General features: G+C 42.7%; 1 protein-coding gene across 1 annotated transcript in view; it reads right to left on the reverse strand.

Annotated features, from left to right (window-relative positions):
* gbe1a (glucan (1,4-alpha-), branching enzyme 1a) overlaps window positions 1-23,084 on the reverse strand; it is a 159,126-nt gene that overhangs the window by 58,747 nt on the left and 77,295 nt on the right. Inside the window, exons 8-10 of the mRNA XM_077242774.1 lie at window positions 13,385-13,500; window positions 12,650-12,777; window positions 9,024-9,122 (exon numbers count right to left, since the gene is read on the reverse strand). Coding sequence (XP_077098889.1) covers window positions 9,024-9,122; window positions 12,650-12,777; window positions 13,385-13,500 — 343 coding nt within the window. The remainder of the gene's footprint in view (window positions 1-9,023; window positions 9,123-12,649; window positions 12,778-13,384; window positions 13,501-23,084) is intronic.

The following is a 23,084-nucleotide window of genomic DNA, read 5'->3' on the forward strand; positions in this document are numbered from 1 at the left end:
AGACGAGCTCCCAATTCGTCATTTCAGTTATGACTTAACGTCTCCTTTCCCTCCTTGAAGGAGGGTTACATACGTAACCGAGACGTTCTTTATTACATGGAACACATAGGTTAGAAAGTTAAAGCTGAAATTTTCCACACTCTTAAAATAAAGAGGGATTCCATTAGAGGGATTTTGCAGTGATGCCATAAAAGAACCATTTTTCTGGGTTACCTAAAGAACCTTTCAGTAAACAGTTCTTAAAATAATATTTTACTTTTTTCTTAATGTGAAGAACATTTTAATAATCTAAATAACTTTTTCCCACTGTAAAGAACCTTCTGTGCAGTGTAAAGTTTCCATGGATATTAAATGTTCTTCATGGAATCATACATTGCAATAACGTACCTTCACTCTTATGAGTGGATACAATGAAAGCGAATGGGGATTGTGTTCATCAAACTGTAAAAATGACACAAAAAAAGTACAATAAAAGTGGCCCAAGACTTCTAAATCCATTCGATAAATTTCTCTGAGGAACCGAGAGAGATTAAAGTTATTCACTTAAAATCTAGCTTGATAGCTGCTGTCCCCATTCACTTTCATTGTAAATGAGCAGCTTGCACATTTCACTTAATAGCTTCATGTGTGTTCCATGGAAGACAAAGTCATACACATTTTGAACAACATGAGAGTGAATAAATGTTTACAATTGTAATTTACAGATGAAAAATCTCATTAAATGTGGTGATAACATTATGAAGTGTGTTTTATGCGAGAGTCAAAGAGTTTGGCACAGACAATTTTCCTTTCCTTGTCAGAAGTTTGAATCACATATATTCAAAGTCAGCCGTGTTTATTTTTCTTCTTTTTGAAAAGATCAAATCAAAAGAATGGAACGGTTTCCTGTGGAGGGAGTGTATCAGGCCAGCGTGTTACATGCCCTGCCAGCACACTTACACTGCTTTACAAAGGCAATCTGTGAAGATCTTTCCGGTCAAAATATGCTGCAGTCTGCCTGTCTGCTGTCTTTGTTGTGTTGTGCTGTAGTTCACTGAATGTGACAAGAACTTTGGCTCACATTTCCTCTTAATATAAGCTACACACAAAAAAATTAAGAGGGAGGGAATAACTGACAGTTATATATATATATATATATATATATATATATATATATATATATAAATCCTTGTCCAGCAAGCGAACTTGTGGTAAAGCCAAAAAACTGGAAGACACCGATAAGCAACATGAAACGCAGAGTCATAAACTACTGAGGAACAGGAACAGAGAAAGACTCCAAATATACTGTAAAACAACAAAAGAAAAAGAGCAGAAGCAACTGATATCTCAAAGCAAAGTGGTTTCTCTTTCTGAAACCATTCGTCCTTTTTAACAAGACACTTTTATGTGATAAAAATTAAGTAAATTTGAGACAGGGTTAAATATGCTAATACAAGGAATGTAGAGGAGATGGAGACAGAAACCACAAACTGCTTTTGGAAACTCAAAGTTTCTCACTCTCACAGGCCTTCAAAATGCAAATACAGTCTTCAAATAAATATGCCACGCTGAACAGCAATGAGAGATGCGCAAAGCCAGTGCCTCTGAGCCACGGGATGTAAGGATAGGATTAGAAACACGAGTCCCGGTAGGATGGCTTTAACACAGAGATTCTTAGAAGATGTAGAGACAGCGGCAGTCTGAGAAGAGTCTTTTGTGAAGCAAGGATGAGATCTGACTGTAATCTGTCTTTACAATGGGTTTCTGCTCTCATTTATCAGTTCATTTGCTCTTTCAAAAGAATACGTAATTTTTTCTCATAATGTATGAACTACCCTGATGCTTCTTTCCAAGAGTGTGTACAATGCATGCATTTTTATCAGTTTATGCGTTTCCTGGGGTTGACCTTGCTGTTACTACTATAGATTATGTACTGTATGTATAAGCGAACGTTACCATTAGCAGATCATACTTGTATTTTAAATTAAAATTTGTAATGGCAGATTGAAATGCAGGAGCTGTTTATGAGGAGAAGAAGAGCATATAGAAAAATCAATAGATGATAAGCTGCTGTGTCATCTCAACAGGACCGTCAACTCCCAGAGGTCAAAAAGGTCAATGCACACACAGACTAAATAAGTCTCTAAACACCTTCAAATCCAATCAATATTTGGACTCTCTGACTTTCCTGAGATTTTTTTTTTTAGAAAACTTTTCTAGTTTAGAAAATCTTGACGTGAAAACTCCCTTGGACACACAAACAACATCAATTAGAAACTTAAATTAGGAGCCCAAATTGTTAATAAATAAGTAAACATTTAATTAAATGTTTTTATTTTATAACAATAATAGTTACATAATTAAATTATTTATTCATTTATTCATAGTTAATACATGTATTTTTATTCTGAAAATGTACATTTTAAGTTTTTATGAATAATTATTAATAAAGCAGATAATGTGTATTTATTCTAAAAAATACTGTCTAATAATTACTAGACTAGACTAATAGAAAAGACAATAAAAGTACAGTAGCCTATATGAAAACATTCATCATGATTATGAGCAATAAAAACTAAAGAAATGCAAATTATAAAGATGCGGATGAATGAATGAATAAATGAAAGAATGCTTGCTGGACTCAATCTTGTGTCCCAGTGAGAGCATCACATCTTTGATGCATCATACTGTCATGTCTCTGACAACACTGAATATGACTATGCCATTAAAGCCTATGAAATAAAAAATAATTGCTAAAGAGACAGTGAAGATAAGTGAAAGGGAGAGAGAAGAGAAAACCAAATGTGTTTTGAAGCACAAGCAAAGCGCTGACTGCCTCCCTGCTGTCATGTGCAGCTGTAATTCCTCAATTGTCCAGTAGAGGGAGAAATGAGTACAAACACTTCAAACAAAGCTTTAGGACAACTGTCTGTTAAGACTTCTCAAAAAACAGTCATGATTTATATATTAAGACCTGAGCATGAGCAAAGATGGCAGAGTTCAAATCTGGGGATCCTACAGTCACCAAGCAAGTGCCATTGAGATTAATGGGAATGTTAACGGGTAGTTTTCTCTCAGGATATGCCAGTCTGGTAGACTTAACCGTACTTCTGCTGCTAGTCGACACTGGAAATAATAGTTGTATATTATTTTATATATCTGGATTGGAAAACAAAATAATTTCTTTTGACCTAAGACTTGTCATGTCTTCATGTTCTCCTTGTGAGTCACGGTTAACTAGAGAATTGTCCACTCGGAACACAAGCAAGGTAAGAGAGTTTTTTATCATGTCAAACTGGCATATAACAATTAAGTTTGCCTAAAGGCTTGATATACTACCAGTATTGAGGGACAATAATATGCAATTTTATACTGGTTTAAAACATTATGAAATAAACTTACTTGACAACAACATATCCTTCATCAATATTCTAACTAACAGAATAATCATAACTTATAGTTGCCAGTACATGTAAAGGTTTTTATTTTATTTTTTATTTTGTCATCTGTTATGTGTACAGACATTCTGACTAAGTAAACTTTGTCAACCTATTCAACTAATCCGAACCCTAACACCAAATAGTCTAATATCAATCTACTACAGTCTACTAATACTCTAATGACTAGTAGTTAGTAGAATGTCTAAAGTGGACCATCGAAATAAAGTGTAACCTTAGTCACAAAATTTCTGTTTAAACGTTCTGGAAATTGTGGCGCACGTTGTGTCACACATCTCAATGCATCTCATGCAGTGGCTAATCAAAACTGAACTGGTACCGCTGGCACAACATTCTTCTCTCTCGTCGTACGTTTACAATAGTTCCCTAAAACTATTTAACAAAGCAAACAGGAAGTGCAACCGTAGACTTAATTACTACAAACACAGCTCCCCGCAACCACACACAATCAGTGCAGTTCAGTTCAGTCTGATGGGAAGAGAAAGTGAGTTATCTGCTTTAGTGATAATTTAAACCCATACCTCCCCTTTTCTCCATTTTTATCTCCCTCTCAGACCACAGGAGGAGAAATAAAAGTATATAGATACATAATTCATCCACCGGAAGCTAAAACTCCAATATGCTCTAACGAGGAAGCCAAAATCATAACAACTTCCCATCACAATTATGCTTGATGAGCTTTAATTGTTCCTCTTGAGAGCAGACAAGCACGAGGGTGGGGGTAATGGAAAAGTATTAGATAATTTGAGTTAATTTGCTTAAGCAAATTAATCAAATCAACAGCCACATGGAGCTCAGCACCAGGATATGAATTAAACAAATAAGGGTAGCGGAGTGCTTTTAGCCAGAGAGGCCAGAAAGATATTAATCTGTTTTCTAGTAGCACTGGTAATTACACACAATGGCTTTATTTGCCATCATGACCTCTTCCTCCCAGAGAACACAAGAGATTGCTCACACATAAATGTAGACTCGCACTTGTAAATAAACACGCATACATAAACACTCACAATTTCAAAAAAAAAAAGATCAAGCTCATAACGGACTAAAATCTTTGTGCAAAGACCCACATTAAGTGCTCATGTTAACTATATCCGTAATACAGACCATGCAATAAAGTCTGATAGTTTGTGCTGTATTGCGAATATAACCATGTTGGCCATAACAAGCAGTGGACGGCCTTACTGCTTAATGATTACTTCATATAAAAATAAACCACGTTATCTTTAAACGTTAGAATAAAAGAAGATTATACAATAAGACGTTATTCTGTGGGTGGTTAGGGTCTGCAGCCATTGTGATGAAGAGGTTAGTCATAGCTGGTACTAAATATTGTACATTGTAGCATAGCTGGAGGGCTGCACTGACCAATCAGAAGCTGGACAGGTACAGTTTCTGAATCTACTTTATGATTTTATAAAAAAAAATCCTCTTACAAATACAATGAAATCTAAAATAGCTTATGTAGACAATCTAAACTATTAAAAAACAATATTTATGTTAGAAACTAGGCCTGGTGGTTAGTGTACAGTCTCTGTGACACTGTGTGTTAGTGTTTATGTGAACACTCAAGTTAGTGTTTAGATGAACACTCAAGTTTGATTCTGACGAAAAAAAAAAAAAAAAAAAAAATTTCAACTCAACACAACATGAACAAAAAGCAAAACAAAACCTCAACAAAACAACACAGTCAGAGCAAAACTTCAACTCAACAAAACAGAAATGCATCATGAACAAAACATCACAAACAAAACAAAACCTCAACTCAAAACAAAACCTCAACTACCACAACAAGAACAAAACAATCCCCAACTCAACACAAAAACTGCACCATGAACAAAACACAAGTACAAAACAAATCATCAACTCAACACAACAAAATGCATCATAAACAAAAAACAACAACTTAACACAACAAGAACAAAACAAATCATCAACTCAACAACAAAATGCATCATGAACAAAACTTCAACTCAACACAAAAATGCAACAAAACATCAACTCAAAACAAAACAAAACCTCAACTTAACAAATTAACAAAATGCAACATTAACAAAACATAACTTGCTAATTCAGTAATTTAAAAATAAAATAAAATATTAAAGGCTTGTCTCATATTCCAATTGCATACCCCATAGACTAGACAAGACTAAAATAAAATAAAACAACTTAAAAAATTATAAAACACAAAACAAACCTTTAATGCAATACATTTTAAATAAAATATTAAAACATTAAAGTGAAATATTATTAAATATATACTCAATAGATACTATTTTCGAATAAAATATAAAATGGAAAACAGAATAAAACATACCATGATGCGGGGTATGTGGGAATGTGAGTTCAAGTGGTAATGCATACACAAACACTCATATGATGTGTGTCAGTTAAAGTTGACCTCTCCACCCAACCGGGAGCAGCAGACATTGCCTCTCACTACAGGCCACTAGAAACTCACTCACATTGTGATCTAATCTGCTCTTCAGTTAAACCTTCATTTCCATTTCTCTTCTTCAGGAAGTATGACTGAACTCCCGCTCTCCTCTCCACCCCATGAATCAAACTGCATCATTAATAAACCCATTGATTCCTCATATTAATGCATTCATCAGCGAATACAGTGAGAGAAAGAGAACAGCTGCTCTCTTTATGGAAATCTCTAAAGATTTCATTAGGTTTTGGGGAGGTTTCATTACGGACTGTGGCCCTCTTCTCCTCCTGTTTCCCTCCACTCCGTTCATCATCTGCATTATCGATTCGAAGCGGCGGACATTTTAATTTCACAAGCGAGCCACGCTCAGCCGACCTCCGTCACAGCGCAGCGCGCAGCTGAGAAGCCCTAACTCTGTTTGTGACAGAGAAGGGGAGGAAGAGAGAGACAGAAAGCAAGAAAGAGGAGGAATTCAGTAGTAAATCAGGAGAGAGTTTGCCCCTTTGAACACCTCATTGTGAAAAAGAGAGTTATGGCAAAGAGGGGTGAAGTGTGGACATGGATTTCTTTGTCTAAGAGGGTCACAGACATATGGGTTACTGCAGTTTGCCAAGGGATTAAAAGAAAAATGAAAATGAACATTTATTTACTCACCCCCATGTTGTTCCAAACCCGTATGACTTTAATCAAAAACTAACATAAAAGTATCATAAAACGGGTTGTTATGGTTGTAAGTTTACTAAAGCCATATGATAGTCTCTTATGCTCACCAAGGCTACATTTGTTTGATTAAAAATAGTTAATATAACAATATATTGCTACTTATTATAAAAATTCAGAATTCCTGTTGTCTATTTTAATATATTTTATGTGTTGCCTCATTACTCCAGTCTTCAGTGTCACATGATCCATCAGGAATCATTCTAATTCGTTCGGTTCACATGACGTCACTGTAGCTTTGCGCCGCCATCTTGACGACCGGTGGTCTCAGTAATGCCAGCAATATGATGTGCAGTTGGCTGCAACAACAGCAGAAAGAGGAACCCCGAACTGGTATTTTATTCTATACCAAAATAAAAGGATAGAAATGTCTCATATTGTATAAATGTCTAATATTGTATCATGTCTCATCTTTCTGTGCGCACATACCCGAGCCGAAACGTGCAGCCATAGACTCCTATACAGCACGCGAGTAATGAATTGAGCTCTGTTTCGTGTCCGAATGGACAAATACACACAGCATTATGTTTAAATGTCTGTTGTCATCCAGTCTCTTTGGTTGGTAGAGAGAGAGAGAGAGAGAGAGAGAGAGAGAGAGAGAGAGAGAGAGAGAGAGAGAGAGAGAGAGAGAGAGAGAGAGAGAGAGAGACGAGGAAAACAAAGCATGCAAATGGAAAATATCGCGGCCGGAAAAATTATCGAGGTCATTTTTTTATCGAGTTGTCATTTTTTAATTGATTTATTGACTATCGCGACAGGCCTAATCCAGATTAATTACAGCTAGCCGTGAGCCGTGGCTAACAGCTGGCAAGCTACCAACTGAGCCACTTAGCTAGCTAACAACTCGCTACCTAGTCAGAGCAAACTACCACCAAAATCATACATTTGGTTTTTTATATAATACCAACAGCGTCTGTACTCTTTGAAAGCCTTCAAACGATCCCCACTGTATGGGGAGGGGTTATGCACAAGGTAAATATATATATATATATCATGGAAGGCAAATTGGGGCAAGTCTGGGGCAGATGAAAAAGGACAAGAGAAAACTGGGGGTAACAAATAAGGATCGGAGCCTAAAATTAAAATTTTATCCATCTATCTCTGTCTTTGTCTCTCATTCAAATGGGCAGTTTGGGCGGCGCCGGGCAAGATTGGTCGTCAATATGGCGGCGTTCTATTTCTAGTGACGTAGGTGGCATCTATGAATATGCTGATTTCCTGCTCAAGAAACATTTCTTATTATTGTCAATGTTTAAAACAGTTGTGATGCTTAATATTTTTTAGGACAACGTTATTTTCATAGATTCTTTGATGAGTAGAAATTTTGAAAGAACGACATTTATTTATAATAATGTCACATATACATTTTACAATGTTTGTTCTTAATTATATTTAGATGTTTTTATTTAAATGAAAACATTAAGATTTTTTTAGCAGGATTTTAAGCATGATAAGGATCGTATTTGTGATCGTATTTGTGCCTTCTCATGCTCAAACATGTCAAGTCATAATTAACTACAAGACATACAAATCCTAGTGCCATTGTCCTTGACAAAATTTAGGGCAAAATGTTTTGACTTTGATTTGAGGATTGTCATTTGGGTTTAAGTGTCCCTTTAAGATTGTAAACAGGGATATGCTTGATATTCTGTGCTCAGCTAAAACGCAATACAATTTTCAAGTCTCTTTTTTTATATGATTGAATACGATTTGTTTCACTTGTTTTCAATTATTTTTCTGGGTTTCGTTCTGGTTTGGTGCCAAGCGTGAAAATTTTGACTTTCCTATGCAAGACTTACAAGTGATTAGAGTTTTGGAAGTCATGTTGAATAAGCCTGTAGAATTTGTATATGCAAGAAAGGGAAACAGAACAAGCGCAAACTCACAGAAACACTAAGGCTTTTTATAACTGAGAGATAGAGACTGGGATATCAATACACAAACCTTTTAATGACATTCAAAATTCTGCCAAAAGACGAATGAAAGATGGACAAAGTGGGACTGAAATAGAAGCCCGAAAAGAAATAAGAGGGGCTGCTATCTGTGCCAGATCTCAGATTACACCCTGAACTCACGAAGCAAACTCAATCAATACTCTTCCTTTTGTCATTTTAAAAAGGCACGGCCATGCAAAAACCTGGCTCGATTTAAAGCGGAAATGCCCACACTGATTCATGCGCAGAGTCGAGCCAGCGGGGGATTTTGGATGCGAGACAGCCGCTGCCGAAAGACTACAAATACGCAGCTTCATAAAGAGAGATGACCCCAAAACGGTGAACTGCAAACATCAAACAACATCATTTGCACAGAACCAAACACAAAGGAGCAACATCTGTGTGGAGAGAGAGAGAGAGAGAGAGAGAGAGAGAGAGAGAGAGAGAGAGAGAGAGAGAGAGAGAGAGAGAGAGAGAGAGAGAGAGAATGGAGCTCACCTGGATCCATTTGTCTGGCACGGCCATGGTCAGACGATAATCAAAGCCCAGTCCTCCCTCTTCAATGGACCTACACAGACCTGGCATCCCTGATACATCCTACACAAAAACCCATGAGGAAATGACGAGAGAGGAACTGTGAGAATATGCATTCCCTGCTGGAAAAATTCAGATTACGCTGTCTCTTGGAACATGATGCCTAGTTTTTATTTGATCCAAGCCGGTCATTAGTCAGTGCAATCTAACAATTATAGTAAGAGAGATTATAGTTGAAAATTCCAAACTTTCTTCTGGGGAACATAAAAACTGATTTAAAAAAAAACTGAGACCTTAAGTACCGTGAAAGCATCATAAAAGGGGTCCATACAAAGTGTACTTGTCCTGAGGTTTTGTGCGAAGAACAGACATAAAATTAAGTTGTTACATACTGAAAATCTTCTGCCAGCTTGATAATTGAATTAGTGAGTTAGTCGAAATCCATATCAGTCATATTTGTGATTGAATCATTCGGTTTTGTGAGCTGTATCAACCTGGTATATTGAAAAGATTTGACTCAAATTAACATTGCATTCACAAATTGGACATTGCTACTTCTCTATGATTTCCATTACACTAGAATAGATGTTAAAACTTCATGCTGATTTGTACTCAGCTTTCGCCAAGATAAGCACCAACTAAGACATAGCTTTACAGTAACCTATGCTTCTCCATCCATTTACGCTTCTTTCCATATGGTGATGTGAATCTCCTTCTGTCTGGTGTTAATAGCTGCAGTGTATTTGCGCATCAGCACACAGCGAGAATTGGTTTTAACACCTTTTCTTGGTGGTTGCTCGCCTGGACGGAGGAATATTGTCTTCTGTGTGTAATGTTTTGCTAGAACAGGTGGCAACTTATTGGTCATGTTACGCTTATCTTCCAATGCTGAAGCCAAACATCGCAGTACTTGGTCATGGCGCCAAGTAAACCGACCCTGGCTAAGAGCTACCTTACACCCTGTCAAAATGTGCCTTAATGTGGCAGGTGATGAACACAAAGGACAAGAGGGATCCTCTCCTACCCAGAGGTTTAGGTTCTGTGGTGATGGGAGAACATCATATGTTGACCTGATAAGGAAACTGATCCTACTCTCTTCCATTGACCAAAGGTCTTGTCAGCCCATCTTGCGTTGTTCCACACTCTCCCATCTCATCCACTCTCCCTGCTTGGCCTGGGAAATGGCCTTTATACACCTCATCCTCTCCTCCTGCTTTCGCACCTCGTGGACTACGAGCTTCCTCCTTTGAGCTGGGGCTGCCTTGTGCCATTTAGGAGGAGCTAAACTGAGCCCAAAACCCCCTCTTCCATGCTGTACCTGTCCCACGATATCACCAATTTGAAGGGCCGCCTTTGCCTCTTCCACAGATTTCTTTGCTGACCACTTTTTACCACTTTTTAACACAGGTGCTGCCTCCCTTACACATTTGTCGCGTGACTTTACTAAGGTAATTTCCAGTCTGACCTTGGCGCACTTAAACTCCTCGGTTAAAGCAGAGACTGGCAGCTGCAATATTCTTTTACAATAAAGTCCCACTCTGCTGAAGCAGCATGGAACTCCCAACCATTTCGTGATATATTAACTTATTAACGCTTCCAGCTTATCCACTGTTGTCAAAGAAACCCCGTACACAGTCAGTGGCCACAGCAACCTCGCTAGTAGACCAAACTGAAAGCACCAGAGTTTTAGTTTGCCTGGTAGAGTGCAGCTGTTTATGCTCTTCAACCCTTACACTGCTTGTCGTCTAACTTCTCCCACTCGAACTGTGTCCTTTAGATCCCCATCGTACCATCTCCCAAGACTCTTCACTGGCTTCTCAGAAACTGTTGGTATTGCCTCACCCATTAATGAAGAATGTTTTATCTACTACCTTGCCTTTAATTATCGAGATGCTCCTTGATTTAGAGTGCTTAAATTGCATCCGTGCCCATTCAATGTTATCGGTTAACTTACCCAATAACCGATTAGTGCAGGCTACCGTTGTAGTCATGGTTGTCATGTCATCCATATGCTCTGATTGGTGGTAGTCGAATCCCAGAAGCCAAGCGCTCTCCTCCTACTACCCATTTTGATGCCCTAATGATTACTTCCATTGCCATGGTAAAAGCCAGTGGAGAAATGGTGCATCATGCCATTATTCCAACCTCTAAGCATTGCCATGTAGTGCTGAATTCTGGAGTTGAGAAACTAAATTGCAAATCTCCAAAAGAGGCTTTCACTAAATTTGTTATCGACATCGGTACCCTGAAAAAATCAAATGCTGCCCAAAGAAGCTCATGTGGCACTGAACCATATGCATTAGCCAAATCCAGGAATGTCACATGGAGCTCCTTCCTCTCCTTTTTAGCTGATTGAATTTGTTGCCAGATAACATTGATGTGTTCTAAGCATCCTGAGAACCCTGGAATGCCCGCTTTTTGAACTGAAGTGTCAATGAAGCAATTTTTTAATATGTAGGTTGACAATCTCTGAGCAATAATGCTGAAGAAAATCTTACCTTCGACGTTTAATAGTCCTCCACCTGCTCGGCGCCATGCTCTAAGTACAACCTGCTTTTCCCATGCCACTTTTATCAATTTCCACAGAATTCGTAGAACTCCTGAAGCACTCTTGTACATGAGGCACTAAAGAACATGGCATGGGCAGCTAGGGTGGATGTCATGATTTTTAGTGGATAAACACTAAAGCTATATATATATACTATATATACACTAAAGCTATATATAGCTATATAGCTTATAACTAGCTAATGATCATCTTATACCAGTTTTGACAACTGTAAAATGGAATGTCTAGCAGAGATGAAGCCAAAGAGCATTCAAAAAAATTGAGACAAAAATTAAAAGAAAATTCATTTTTATTTAATTTAATTTAATTTTAGGATTAAGAAAATGTAGGGGTTGAAAATTACAATTTAGAATGCCATTCTTCCAAGTCGAAGGAGTCACTTTCTTAAGTGTCCATTGGTTGGACCATGAAGGATGTTCATTTTGAAGACCTTATGAACAAAACTAATGATTTTTTTTGCAGTGAGTTTTTTTGGATTGAGTAAATGTATGGAAAGAATATTGCCTGGTTTGCAGCAAACCATGAGACACAGATTCTGTCCGTCTTCAGGGATGCAGCTGTATACTTCCACTTCCCCATCATTCGTTCTGTACTTTTGATTAATCACATTGGCAGATGGGCAAATTAAAGCAATTTGAAAAACGCCCTCTTCTATTACAACCTGCCTATGGGTCATATGAGACTGTTGAAGAAGAGAGCGAGAGAGACTGTGGCACAGATCTATACGATAACTTCCCCTGAAAACCTCTTTTGTTCTTTTCTTGAATCTTTTGACCTTAATCACTTAATTATCACCCTGATCCATTAGCCACAGTGTTCAGATCCCATTTCTCAGGAGCTCAGGTTTAAATAAATTCATCGCCACAGAGCAGGTGAATAGAAAAGAATGAAATGAAATTTCCACTCTGGAGCGAGAAAAAAGGTAATGGGAGCTGTAATTGGTGGGAAAGAGGTACGAGCAGGAAAAATTATACCTCTTGTGAAAAAAAAGAAACGTACTGTTGTGCAGGTAGGCTCTCACCTCTGCTACAGTGATGCATTGTGGGTAGAGCATGTGCAAAATGTGATTGGCCAGCATCAGATAAACGACCGCGTTTTCATCCACATGCATTCCAAAGTACTCGCTGTAGTTACCAGAAAATGATGTGCCTGTATAAAAAAAAAAAAATTTGAGTGGAATATGGATTGATGACATCACAGACCTTTCATAATCATTTCACGTAATATGTAGAGTGGCCAAGGTCTCTCATTATTTATGATAATGGTATAAGAGGGCCTTTCAAATCTATTCATGCAGTTAGTACTTTTCATTCAGTTTTGGTGATTTAGAGACTTATTAATACAACAGTAATGACATCGCTGGCATAACTCTGCATCAAAGCTTTTACATTTCATTCAGATTAACTAATACAGAGACATACAGAGGCACAAAAAAAAAAAATATATGTACAATGCAAATGAAATAAGTCAACAAACTAATCAGTAAGTTGGTCGGTAAAAACTAAATGTCTTTAAAACAGGATAAATGAAAGCCCTGCTAGAGAACCAAGCAAAATTGCATAAGATATTAAGACTTGTTTTTAGAAATTAGGCAGTACCCGTAGTTTATTTTTCTTAGCCCCAAAACGTATCATTGGTTTAACTTAAAAAAGTAAGTTACCTAGACTGTCTTAATCAGTCTTTTGGTCTTGTAAAAACACAATGACTTTTTTCACACTGAATAATGATGCTTGTTTGCATGTGCAGAATAACTGACCGATGCCATGGTGGTGATAGAGCATTGAGGTCACGCCGTCAAACCTGAAGCCGTCAAAGTGATACTCCTCCATCCACCAGCGCAGGTTGGAGAGGAGGAACCGCACTACCTCCCAGCTATGGGAAAGAGAAAAATAAATTTTCTCTACAACATCAACATAATATCGACCCCTCTCTGATGAAATAAGAATCCAAAAATCAATCACCTAGAACACACTCCTCTGATGCATATAAATTCAAAGACAAAAAAAATCAGATCAAGCTGTTCACAAAGGACACATTCTTTTGTATCATCTATTCAATGATTCCGTCTTCTACCACACCAATGTTTTCAGATGATCTTCATTTGAGGGCTTTTCTCATAAAATATTTATATGTGCAATTAATTGTAATATTTGTGAACATTGATTGAACTTGATTGAATAATTGGCATTCTATGTAATACATTAATTACATTTTTAATTGATTGACAGCACTAAAACACACGTTTGAGTAATGGATTCATTCTCTGATTAAATAGTAGCTGTAACACAAGGTTGGTTGATTCAGCGCAGAAAGACAGATGGAGAGAGAAAGAGAGAAATAGGCAGCAGGAGCAGCAGGTTGGGTGGCTGGTGGTGGTGTGATTCCCCAAGGAGAACGATGAACAATGTGTGAATGAGGAAGACTGAAACAGTTCTTTCTGAGAAATATCACTCTGAGAACAACCTACTGCTCTCCATTTATTGCTCTCACATGCTTTCCTTCATCCTTTTCAAATGTATTTTTTATTTGTTCAAATAAAATAGTAGGACAAAAAAACTATGGAAGTCAATGGGGTCCATCAACTGTCTTTGTGTTCAGCAGAAGAAAGAAATACAGGTTTAAAACACCTTGAGGGTGAGTAAATGATGACAGAATCTTCATTTTTAAGTGAAATATTCCCTTAACTTTGACAGCCTTAAAAGTGCATTTTGTCAAATGTGTTTTCTCTCCATTTTTCTTCCGGTCCCCCATCACTCTGTTGCTGACACCTATGTGTCCCCAAAGCCCAATTTGAAAACTCCTGCCCGATAAAACACCCTAACAGCTGTGCAGAAACCCATTTAAAAACACTCCAAAATTTTGCACAGAGAGGAACTACTCAAATTTTCTTCGTACATAGAAACCCACTCAAAGATAAAGTAAACTGGATGTATTCCCCACATGATGCACACTGTGAAACCATCACAGTGTAAATAAGCCCCGATATCCCACTAACTTTTTGGATGAGGCCCCCACACAGTCTCTCATCCTCTCTCAATCCTTTATTCCTGCAATTAAATTGAGAACCGAGTTTTCAACTGTGGGCCTATGAAGCCATCTCAGAGTAAATCTAACTTTCTCGCCGTCCCCCGTCTCGTGTGCATTCAAACATGTGATTAGGTATAACAGCAGGGATTCAATTCTAACAACGTTATGCTTTTAATTCTTTGATTTTAACAGTGTCGTAAAAGCATTCAGACTCACCGCAGGAGCATTCAATTCATTAAAAAGCGATAAGAACCTCTAGCATACCATAGTGTTAACAAAAGTACTCGACACAACTGAGTTTCTTCACTACTTTTTTAAACCCGCTGCCACATTCACGTCACGTCCGCAAATAATATCTACAACCACAGCTATATATTCAAGCATGCACTGATGTATTCAGTCCATATGTATGTGCTTGAAGTCATAATCGTGTGCTTGCAAGCTTGTATGAATACATACGAGAGCATCCACTGAAGTATATAGCTGCAGGCCTTGGCAGGAGAGTCATCAGGGGTGGTTAAAATGGGGTTTGCCTTGGCTTTGTAGAAACCTTTGAGGAGTTCAGTCCAGACCTGTAAATTTCAGATCTATAACATTTGCATTGACCCAGGAGTCCAAAGGCTATGGTCCTAGAAAACTATAGCTCCTTCAGTCAAAAGTCAAACAATCCAGCAAATAAACAGTATCATCAATTTTAGATGAGAAAATCTGCAGGGGCTTTATCAAGGATGCTGCCTAGAGTAAAGATTCAGCAACATTTTGTAAAAACATGAACTTTTGTACACTGCACAGACATGAAGTTAAACTCATGTACTCAGCCCTTAAAAAAAAGACCCTGCAATCCTGACATAACCCAGTCAGTACTGTCAAATTTTAAAGGTCCACACCCGACCCAAACCAAAGTTGCTCCCACTTTTTGCATTTCAATCCTGTCCTATTTGTATGGAGTAGTCACAGAAACGCAACAATATTTTTCTGAAATATTTAATAAATACTATTTATATAATATTATATATGAACCAACCAATGAATGAACCAACCAACCAACCAACGAATGAACCAACCAACCAACCAACCAACCAACCAACGGTTTGAACCAACCAACCAAATAGCAGACCTCTAATTCACATAAAACTTACATGCATATAAACCTACAAACATGCACCAAAAACTAAAAACATATTTTTCCATGCATATTCGAATGAATGGTCATAAGATGAATTCAATCCCAGCAAATGCTCTCACTGTTGCCACATCCTCCCCTTTCACACACACGCACACGCTTTCACTGCAGAGATAGAGTCTTGCCGCACACTGATAAAAAGCCATGCATATTATCCCGATATGAAGCTTTCATAAACAGAGGCAGATTGCATTTGTGCATCTGTGGAATCTAACGGGAAGCTGCTCTGATATGATAAGGTTACAGAACCCACAGGTCTGCCTCCACCCTCACCATAAACAGATTAGGACCATCACATCAAACTGACAAGAACGAGAGAGAGAAAAGGTGGGAAGCACAATAAGATTCCCACAGAGGCCAAATGGAGATGAGTGATGAATGGTTGTGATAGTTGAAACCCCCACAATCCTTCAACTTCACAGTATTTTCAAACAAATCAGCCCTTTCAACCTCAAGCACTTCAGTAAAGTAGGGCATTGCTGATGTGTCATGACATCAAACCATTTAATAAGATTTTCTTATTGAACTCTGTGTGTATTTATGCTGTAGGACAGAGGTGAGAGTGCAGGGGCAGGCGCTGAGAGCCCATGAGGGTTAATAATTCAAGAGAGCAGAGCAGATGGGCCACTGACCAGGACTTATACTAGCAGACCAGACAAACATCATTTGCTTTGAATGTTCCCAAATAGTCAAATAATACATGGTTAAACACTTCATTCTGACAGTGAAACTATGAGAGCAGCCTCATTCTGCTCGTATGAATTTGACACACTTTGTAAGAGGAGGTTTCTCCACCGAAACGCTCCTCACAATAAATAACATCACACGAATGATATCTCTCTAAAGAAATGTGACGTAAACATGGATTTAGATGTTGTTACTAAACCTTCCTAAACCTTTCCATAACTGAACTTATCTGTAATTGCTAATCCATAATGATTGCAATGCCATTTATATTATACAATAGTGGTCGAATATTGAAGCTTGAGAACTTTCAAATGATATAAATTTTGTCAAAATTAGCATTTTAAAATGGTTAATTCCTGACTTGTAGTACACTTTCAAAAACGGATTAAAAGTGACTACATACATTTACACTGTAACCATTTTTTTAATTCAAATAAATGCTGTTCTTTTGAACTTTCAATTCATCAAAAAAATGATCACGGTTTCCACAACAGAACTGTTCCCTTTCGTAGTCACTCCGAGTTACGTCGGATGACGACGAATGGGGGTTTCGCCTAGAAAGCCAATCATCTTCGTGTATTACAAAACGAGCCAATGGCGATGAAATGCAATGGGTCTGCGGAATTTGCATAGCGTATCTCCGCCCCACCGCGTGGGTATAAAAGGAGGTTTGATGATCATGATCAGCAACATGCAGATATGTTTTTGCTTCGGAGCCAAGAGCTTCTCTTCACTCCACAAGTAAAATCCTGAGTTTTCTGTGACATCATCTTCTTCGAGACGAGCGAACTCTCCTGTGTTGGTGTGACGGTGGTACCCAGTGAGTTTCACATTGTCTGCGATCTGAGCAGTGATCTGCCAGTCTGTGTGCTTCTCCCTGGTCGCCTCAGCATCGCTGAGTTTTTCCTCTCTAAAAGAGCTGCACGTGGCACGTCTTTTTAAAGATGTCTCGCCCGTGTTCTTCTGGGTCCGGTCGATTCCTGTCGTCCTTTGATGGGCACAATCGCTGCTTTGCGTGTCTGGGCTTAGAGCACGCTAAAGCAGCGCTTGTGGATGACTCATGTTCCTTCTGTGGGAACATGGCCACCGCAACACTAAGGTCGAGACTCAATGATCTCATTCGAGAGAGAGTCCCCTCATCCACACCCCGATCTACACCCTCCACGAGAGGTGGTACTTCGGCTGGTGGACAGCGTGACTTGAGGGTGATGGTGTGGAACAATCCGACGATGCGTCCTCGGACCACGCCCCCCTCTACAGTGTTGCAACCCGCGAGCTCTGCGGTGATTCTACCGGGTCCATCTACTGATGCCCCGCGTGTTTCATTCGGCGCTCCAGAGGAGGACTCGATGTCGATCGCGGCATCACAAGGCGGGCAGGAGTCATCGGGAAGTGACGATGCGGCTGCGTTGCCTCCTTATGGAGTACCAGCGTTGCCCATATCAGATCCCGAGATGGAAGGCTCCCTTGACCTCCCGTGTAGGTTCGTCAGCTTTCTCCGCCTGACCCAGGGCTCTTGGATGAGCTGCGTGCCGCCACTGACCTTGCTCTCCGAGCGACGAAAGTGGCCTCATGCTCCCTGGGTCAGGTGATGGCCACCTCTGTGGTCCAGGAGCGTCACCTGTGGTTGAACCTGACCGACATGCGGGACGCTGAGCGCACTCGTCTGCTCGACGCCCCCATATCCCAGGCCGGCCTCTTCGGCGGAGCGGTTGAGGACTTTGCCCAGCAGTTCTCAACCGCACAGAAGCAGTCTGAGGCGATCAAACATATTCTGCCCTGACGGCCTGCTGCTGCCTCCACCCAGCCGTCGGTACAGACGCCTCAGCCTGCTCGCCGCCGAGGGCGCCCTCCGGTGGCTCCCTCCCCTCCTGCACGGCCCCAGCAGCAGCCTTCACCCGGGCCGCGTCGCGGAGGAGGCCGCAGGAAGGCGCCACAGCCCTCTCCAGCCCCGCGCCCCGCTAAACGCCAGGCTAAGCGGCGCTCCTGAGACGGGCTGCTCAGTGATGGTGTCATTTTTTCCCCAGGAGGTGGTTGCAGGCCCCCTTCTTTCCCCGGCGGAGGGCCGGGGGACAATCTTTTGTTCTCCCGCTGCTCACCCAAGGGTGGGCAGTACCCTATCATGGTTAAAGAAAGAACCGATACACCTATCACTAAGCACACAGAGCCGGTTGACAGTGCGCGACACCCCCGGGCCTCGCCGCTCTCATCCCTCTCTGTCACAGAGTTCTCGGACCGCAGTGTGCGCCGCCCCCGGGCCTCGCCACTCCCGTCCCCCTCTGTTCCAGAGGGCGCGGATGACAGTGTGTGCCGTCCCCGGGACCTCACCACTCTCATCCCCCTCTATCGCCAGACCCCTGGCAGAGCAGACCCCTGTGGAACGCTGGTCCTTCCCTGGTCTCCTCTGTCAGGACGCGGAGCTTGACCGCGCCCCCACCTCGGGCCGCTATGCCACACTCGCCTGGGCTGGTCACTCCGCTTCGCTGCCCCTCCGGGGGGACGCCTGTGGTTCGCATGACCCAGCTGGTTCAGTTTCTGGCAGCTTGGTTAGAGCTTCCCAGCCTGTCCCGCTGGGTCGCCCGAACTATCAGGCTCGGCTATGCAATTCAGTTCGCACAGTCTCCTCCCCGCTTCAGAGGAGTTCGCTTCACTATGGTCGGTAGCAATGCCACTATCATGAGAGCGGAGGTTGCAACCCTGCTGGCGAAGGGTGCAATCGAGACTGTCCCTCCAGCCGAGATGAAGTCAGGGTTTTACAGCCCCCACTTCATTGTCCCCAAGAAGACCGGTGGGTTACGGCCGATCCTGGATCTGCACGTCTTGAACCGCTCCCTTCACAGGCTGCCGTTCAAGATGCTCACGGCCAAACGCTTTTTCGAATGCGTGCGGCCACAGGATTGGTTTGCAGCGATAGACCTGAAGGACGCTTACTTTCATGTCTCCATCTTACCTCGACACAGACCGTTTATTCGGTTTGCTTTTGAGGGGCAGGCATACCAGTATGCGGTTCTCCCATTCGGGCTGGCTCTGTCTCCTCGCGTCTTTACGAAGGTCGTCGAGGCAGCCCTTGTTCCCCTGCGCGAACTCGGGGTTCGCATCCTGAATTATCTCGACGACTGGCTAATATTAGCTCACTCTCGAGATCAGGTTTGCGAACACAGAGACCTAGTGCTCCGGCACCTAGCCCGTCTGGGCCTTCGGGTCAACTGGGAAAAGAGCAAACTCTGCCCCGTGCAGAGTATCTCTTTTCTCGGGATGGAGATCGACTCGGTCGCTATGTCCGCACAGCTTACGAGCGAGCGCGTACACTCACTGCTGACTTGTCTTCAACAGTTCGATGGCAAGAGTGCGGTCCCACTGAAATTGTTTCAGAGGCTCCTGGGGCATATGGCATCTGCAGCCGCGGCAACGCCGCTCGGATTGCTTCATATGAGATCGCTTCAGCTGTGGCTTCGCGACCGAGTCCTGAGGTGGGCATGGCATCATGGCACGCTCCGAGTTCCAGTAACTCCGACCTGCCGTCAGACCTTCACCCCGTGGAAGAACCTCAGCTTTCTACGGGCCGGTGTTCCCCTAGAACGAGTTTTCTAGGCATGTTGTTGTTTCCACAGATGCCTCTTCCACGGGCTGGGGCGCCATCTGCAACGGACATGCTGCCGTGGGCTCCTGGACAGGACCCCAGCGCCTTCTGCATGTCAATTGCCTCGAGTTGCTGGCAGTACGCCTTGCCCTGCGCCGTTTCCGCACGTTGCTCATAGGTCAACACGTACTTGTCCGTTCAGACAATACCGCGACAGTAGCGTACATCAACCGTCAGGGTGGTCTACGCTCCCGCCGTATGTCGCAACTCGCACGCCACCTCCTCTTATGGAGTCAGAAGCACCTGAGGTCCCTTCGTGCTATCTACATTCCGGGAGTTCGGAACTTTGCAGCCGACGAGCTGTCACGGTTTCGACCCGTCCCCGGCGAATGGCGGCTCCATCCCCAGTCGGTCCAGCTGATCTGCGACCAGTTCGGGGACGCACAGATAGACCTGTTTGCCTCCCACGACTCATCCCATTGCGCCCTGTATTACTACCTGTCCGAGGGTAACCTCGGCACGGATGCACTGGCGCACAGCTGGCCGCGGGGCCTACGCAAATATGCGTTTCCCCCAGTGAGCCTTCTAGCACGGACCCTGTGCAAGATCAAGGAGGACGAGGAGCAGGTCATTCTGGTCGTGCCGTACTAGCCCGCCCAGACCTGGTTCTCCGAACTGATACTCCTCGCGACAGCACCTCCTTGGCCAATTCCTCTGAGGAAGGATCTCCTTTCTCAGAGACGGGGCACCCTCTGGCACCCTCGACCCGATCTTTGGAGACTCCACGTGTGGCTCATGGACGGGACGAGGCAGGTTTGAGTACCTTGCCACCTGCGGTGGTGGCTACCATCACTTCCGCTAGAGCATCGTCCACGAGACATGTCTATGCGTCGAAGTGGAACCTCTTCGTCAACTGGTGCTCTTCTCACCGAGAAGACCCCAGGAGATGCCCGATCACTGTCGTGCTTTCCTTCCTGCAAGATGGGCTGGAGCGAAGGCTGTCTCCCTCCACCCTGAAGGTGTATGTGGCCGCTATCACCGCGTATCACGAAGCAGTTGAAGGTAAGTCTCTGGGGAAGCACGACCTGATCGTCAGGTTCCTGAGAGGAGCGAGGAGACTGAATCCTCCTCGTCTTCCTCTCTTTCCCTCTTGGGACCTCTCTTTGGTGTTAAATGCCTTACAGAGGCCTCCCTTTGAGCCTCTGCAATCAGTTGAGCTTAAATTCCTGTCTATAAAGACAGCGCTCCTGGTTGCATTGGCCTCCATCAAGAGGGTAGGGGACCTGCACGCATTCTTCGTTGACGAAGCGTGCCTGGAATTTGGGCCCGGTCACTCTCAAGTGATCCTGAGACCCCGGCCTGGATATGTGCCCAAGGTTCCCACCACTCCCTTCCGGGACCAGGTGGTGAACCTGCAAGCGCCGCCCCTGGAGGAGGCAGACCCAGCTTTGGCACTGCTCTGTCCAGTACGCGCTCTCCGTGCCTACGTAGACAAACGCAGTGTTTCAGGACCTCAGACCAGCTCTTTTTCTGTTATGGTGGGAGACTGAAGGGAAAGGCTCTCTCAAAGCAGAGGTTGTCCCACTGGATAGTGGACGCCATTGCTTTGGCTTACCAACGGCAAGGCCGACCGTGCCCCCTTGGTGTGACAGCCCACTCCACCCGGAGTGTGGCTTCCTCTTGGGCTCTAGCACATGGCGCCTTGCTGGCAGACATCTGTAGAGCTGCAGGCTGGGCGACACCCAACACATTCGCCAGATTGTATAATCTCCGAGTGGAGCCTGTGTCCTCTCGTGTACTCGCTTCAGTCAGCTAGTACTGGACCCGCTCAGGTGTCTTCGCTTGCTCGCCATCCCACTCCACGGATTGGATACGCGCGATTATTCCTCAGGTGAGCCTTCCTCTCTGAAGCCCTGAGTTCCTCCAGCACTGTTGACGCTGGCGCCAGTGTCTATTGCCTGTACGTCGGCTAGGTGCCTCCGTGTGCATGGTTCCTCCCTGAGTAACCCCCACATGTGTATTTCCACTGTAAGCCTCCTTGAGCATGTGTCTTTCCCTTGGCAAGCCACCTTGCCACTCCTGGAGTTGAAAGTTGCCACCCCTCGGGCTGGTCACTCCAGCGTTCCTCCATATGAAGCCCTGTGGCCATATGTGTGTTCTTAAGTCCTCCCTACGGGTAGGCATGCTGTGGAATATCTCCTCTGAGATATGCTTCCCAGTGTACCTTGGTATTCCTGTGTTAAGTAGGACTCCTTCGTCCGTGCCAGCATCACGACAGGGGGCCAGACTTTCGCAGGGCACTGGAAGACAGCTGTGAAGGTGGCGTGATTTCACGGGGACCCCCATTCGTCGTCATCCGACGTAACTCGGAGTGACTACGAAAGGGAACGTCTCGGTTACGTATGTAACCCTCGTTCCCTACTCAGGGGGGTAGTCCCTACTACTCCCTACGTTACGTCTCCCTGCCACTTCCGCTGTACCGCTGGGAAGACGCCTGAGTTCAGTCTCGGCTCCTCAGCGAAGACATATCTGCATGTTGCTGGCGTCCTCCTTTTATACCCACGCGGTGGGGCGGAGATACGCTATGCAAATTCCGCAGACCCATGGCATTTCATCGCCATTGGCTCGTTTTGTAATACACGAAGATGATTGGCTTTCTAGGCGAAACCCCCATTCGTCGTCATCCGACGTAACGTCTCTGTATCCTACTCAGGGAACGAGGGTTACATACGTAACCGAGACGTTTTCAACATTGATAATAATAAGAAATGTTTCTTGAACAGCAAATGAGCACATTTGAATGATTTCTGAAGGATCATGTGACTGACGACTCAAGTAATGATGCTGAAAATTTAACTTCGCATCACAGTAAAATAAATACATTTGAAAATATTTAAAAATAAAAAACGTAGGGTTTATGCTGCCTTCACATGCAATCAGAATTAGCGTAAATACTAGTTTCCTAGTTGGAAAAAAATT

The sequence above is a fragment of the Siphateles boraxobius genome, unplaced genomic scaffold (assembly GCF_051911475.1).
Source record: "Siphateles boraxobius isolate OS27281-9 unplaced genomic scaffold, OSU_SipBor_1 25, whole genome shotgun sequence".
NCBI lineage: Eukaryota > Metazoa > Chordata > Actinopteri > Cypriniformes > Leuciscidae > Siphateles > Siphateles boraxobius.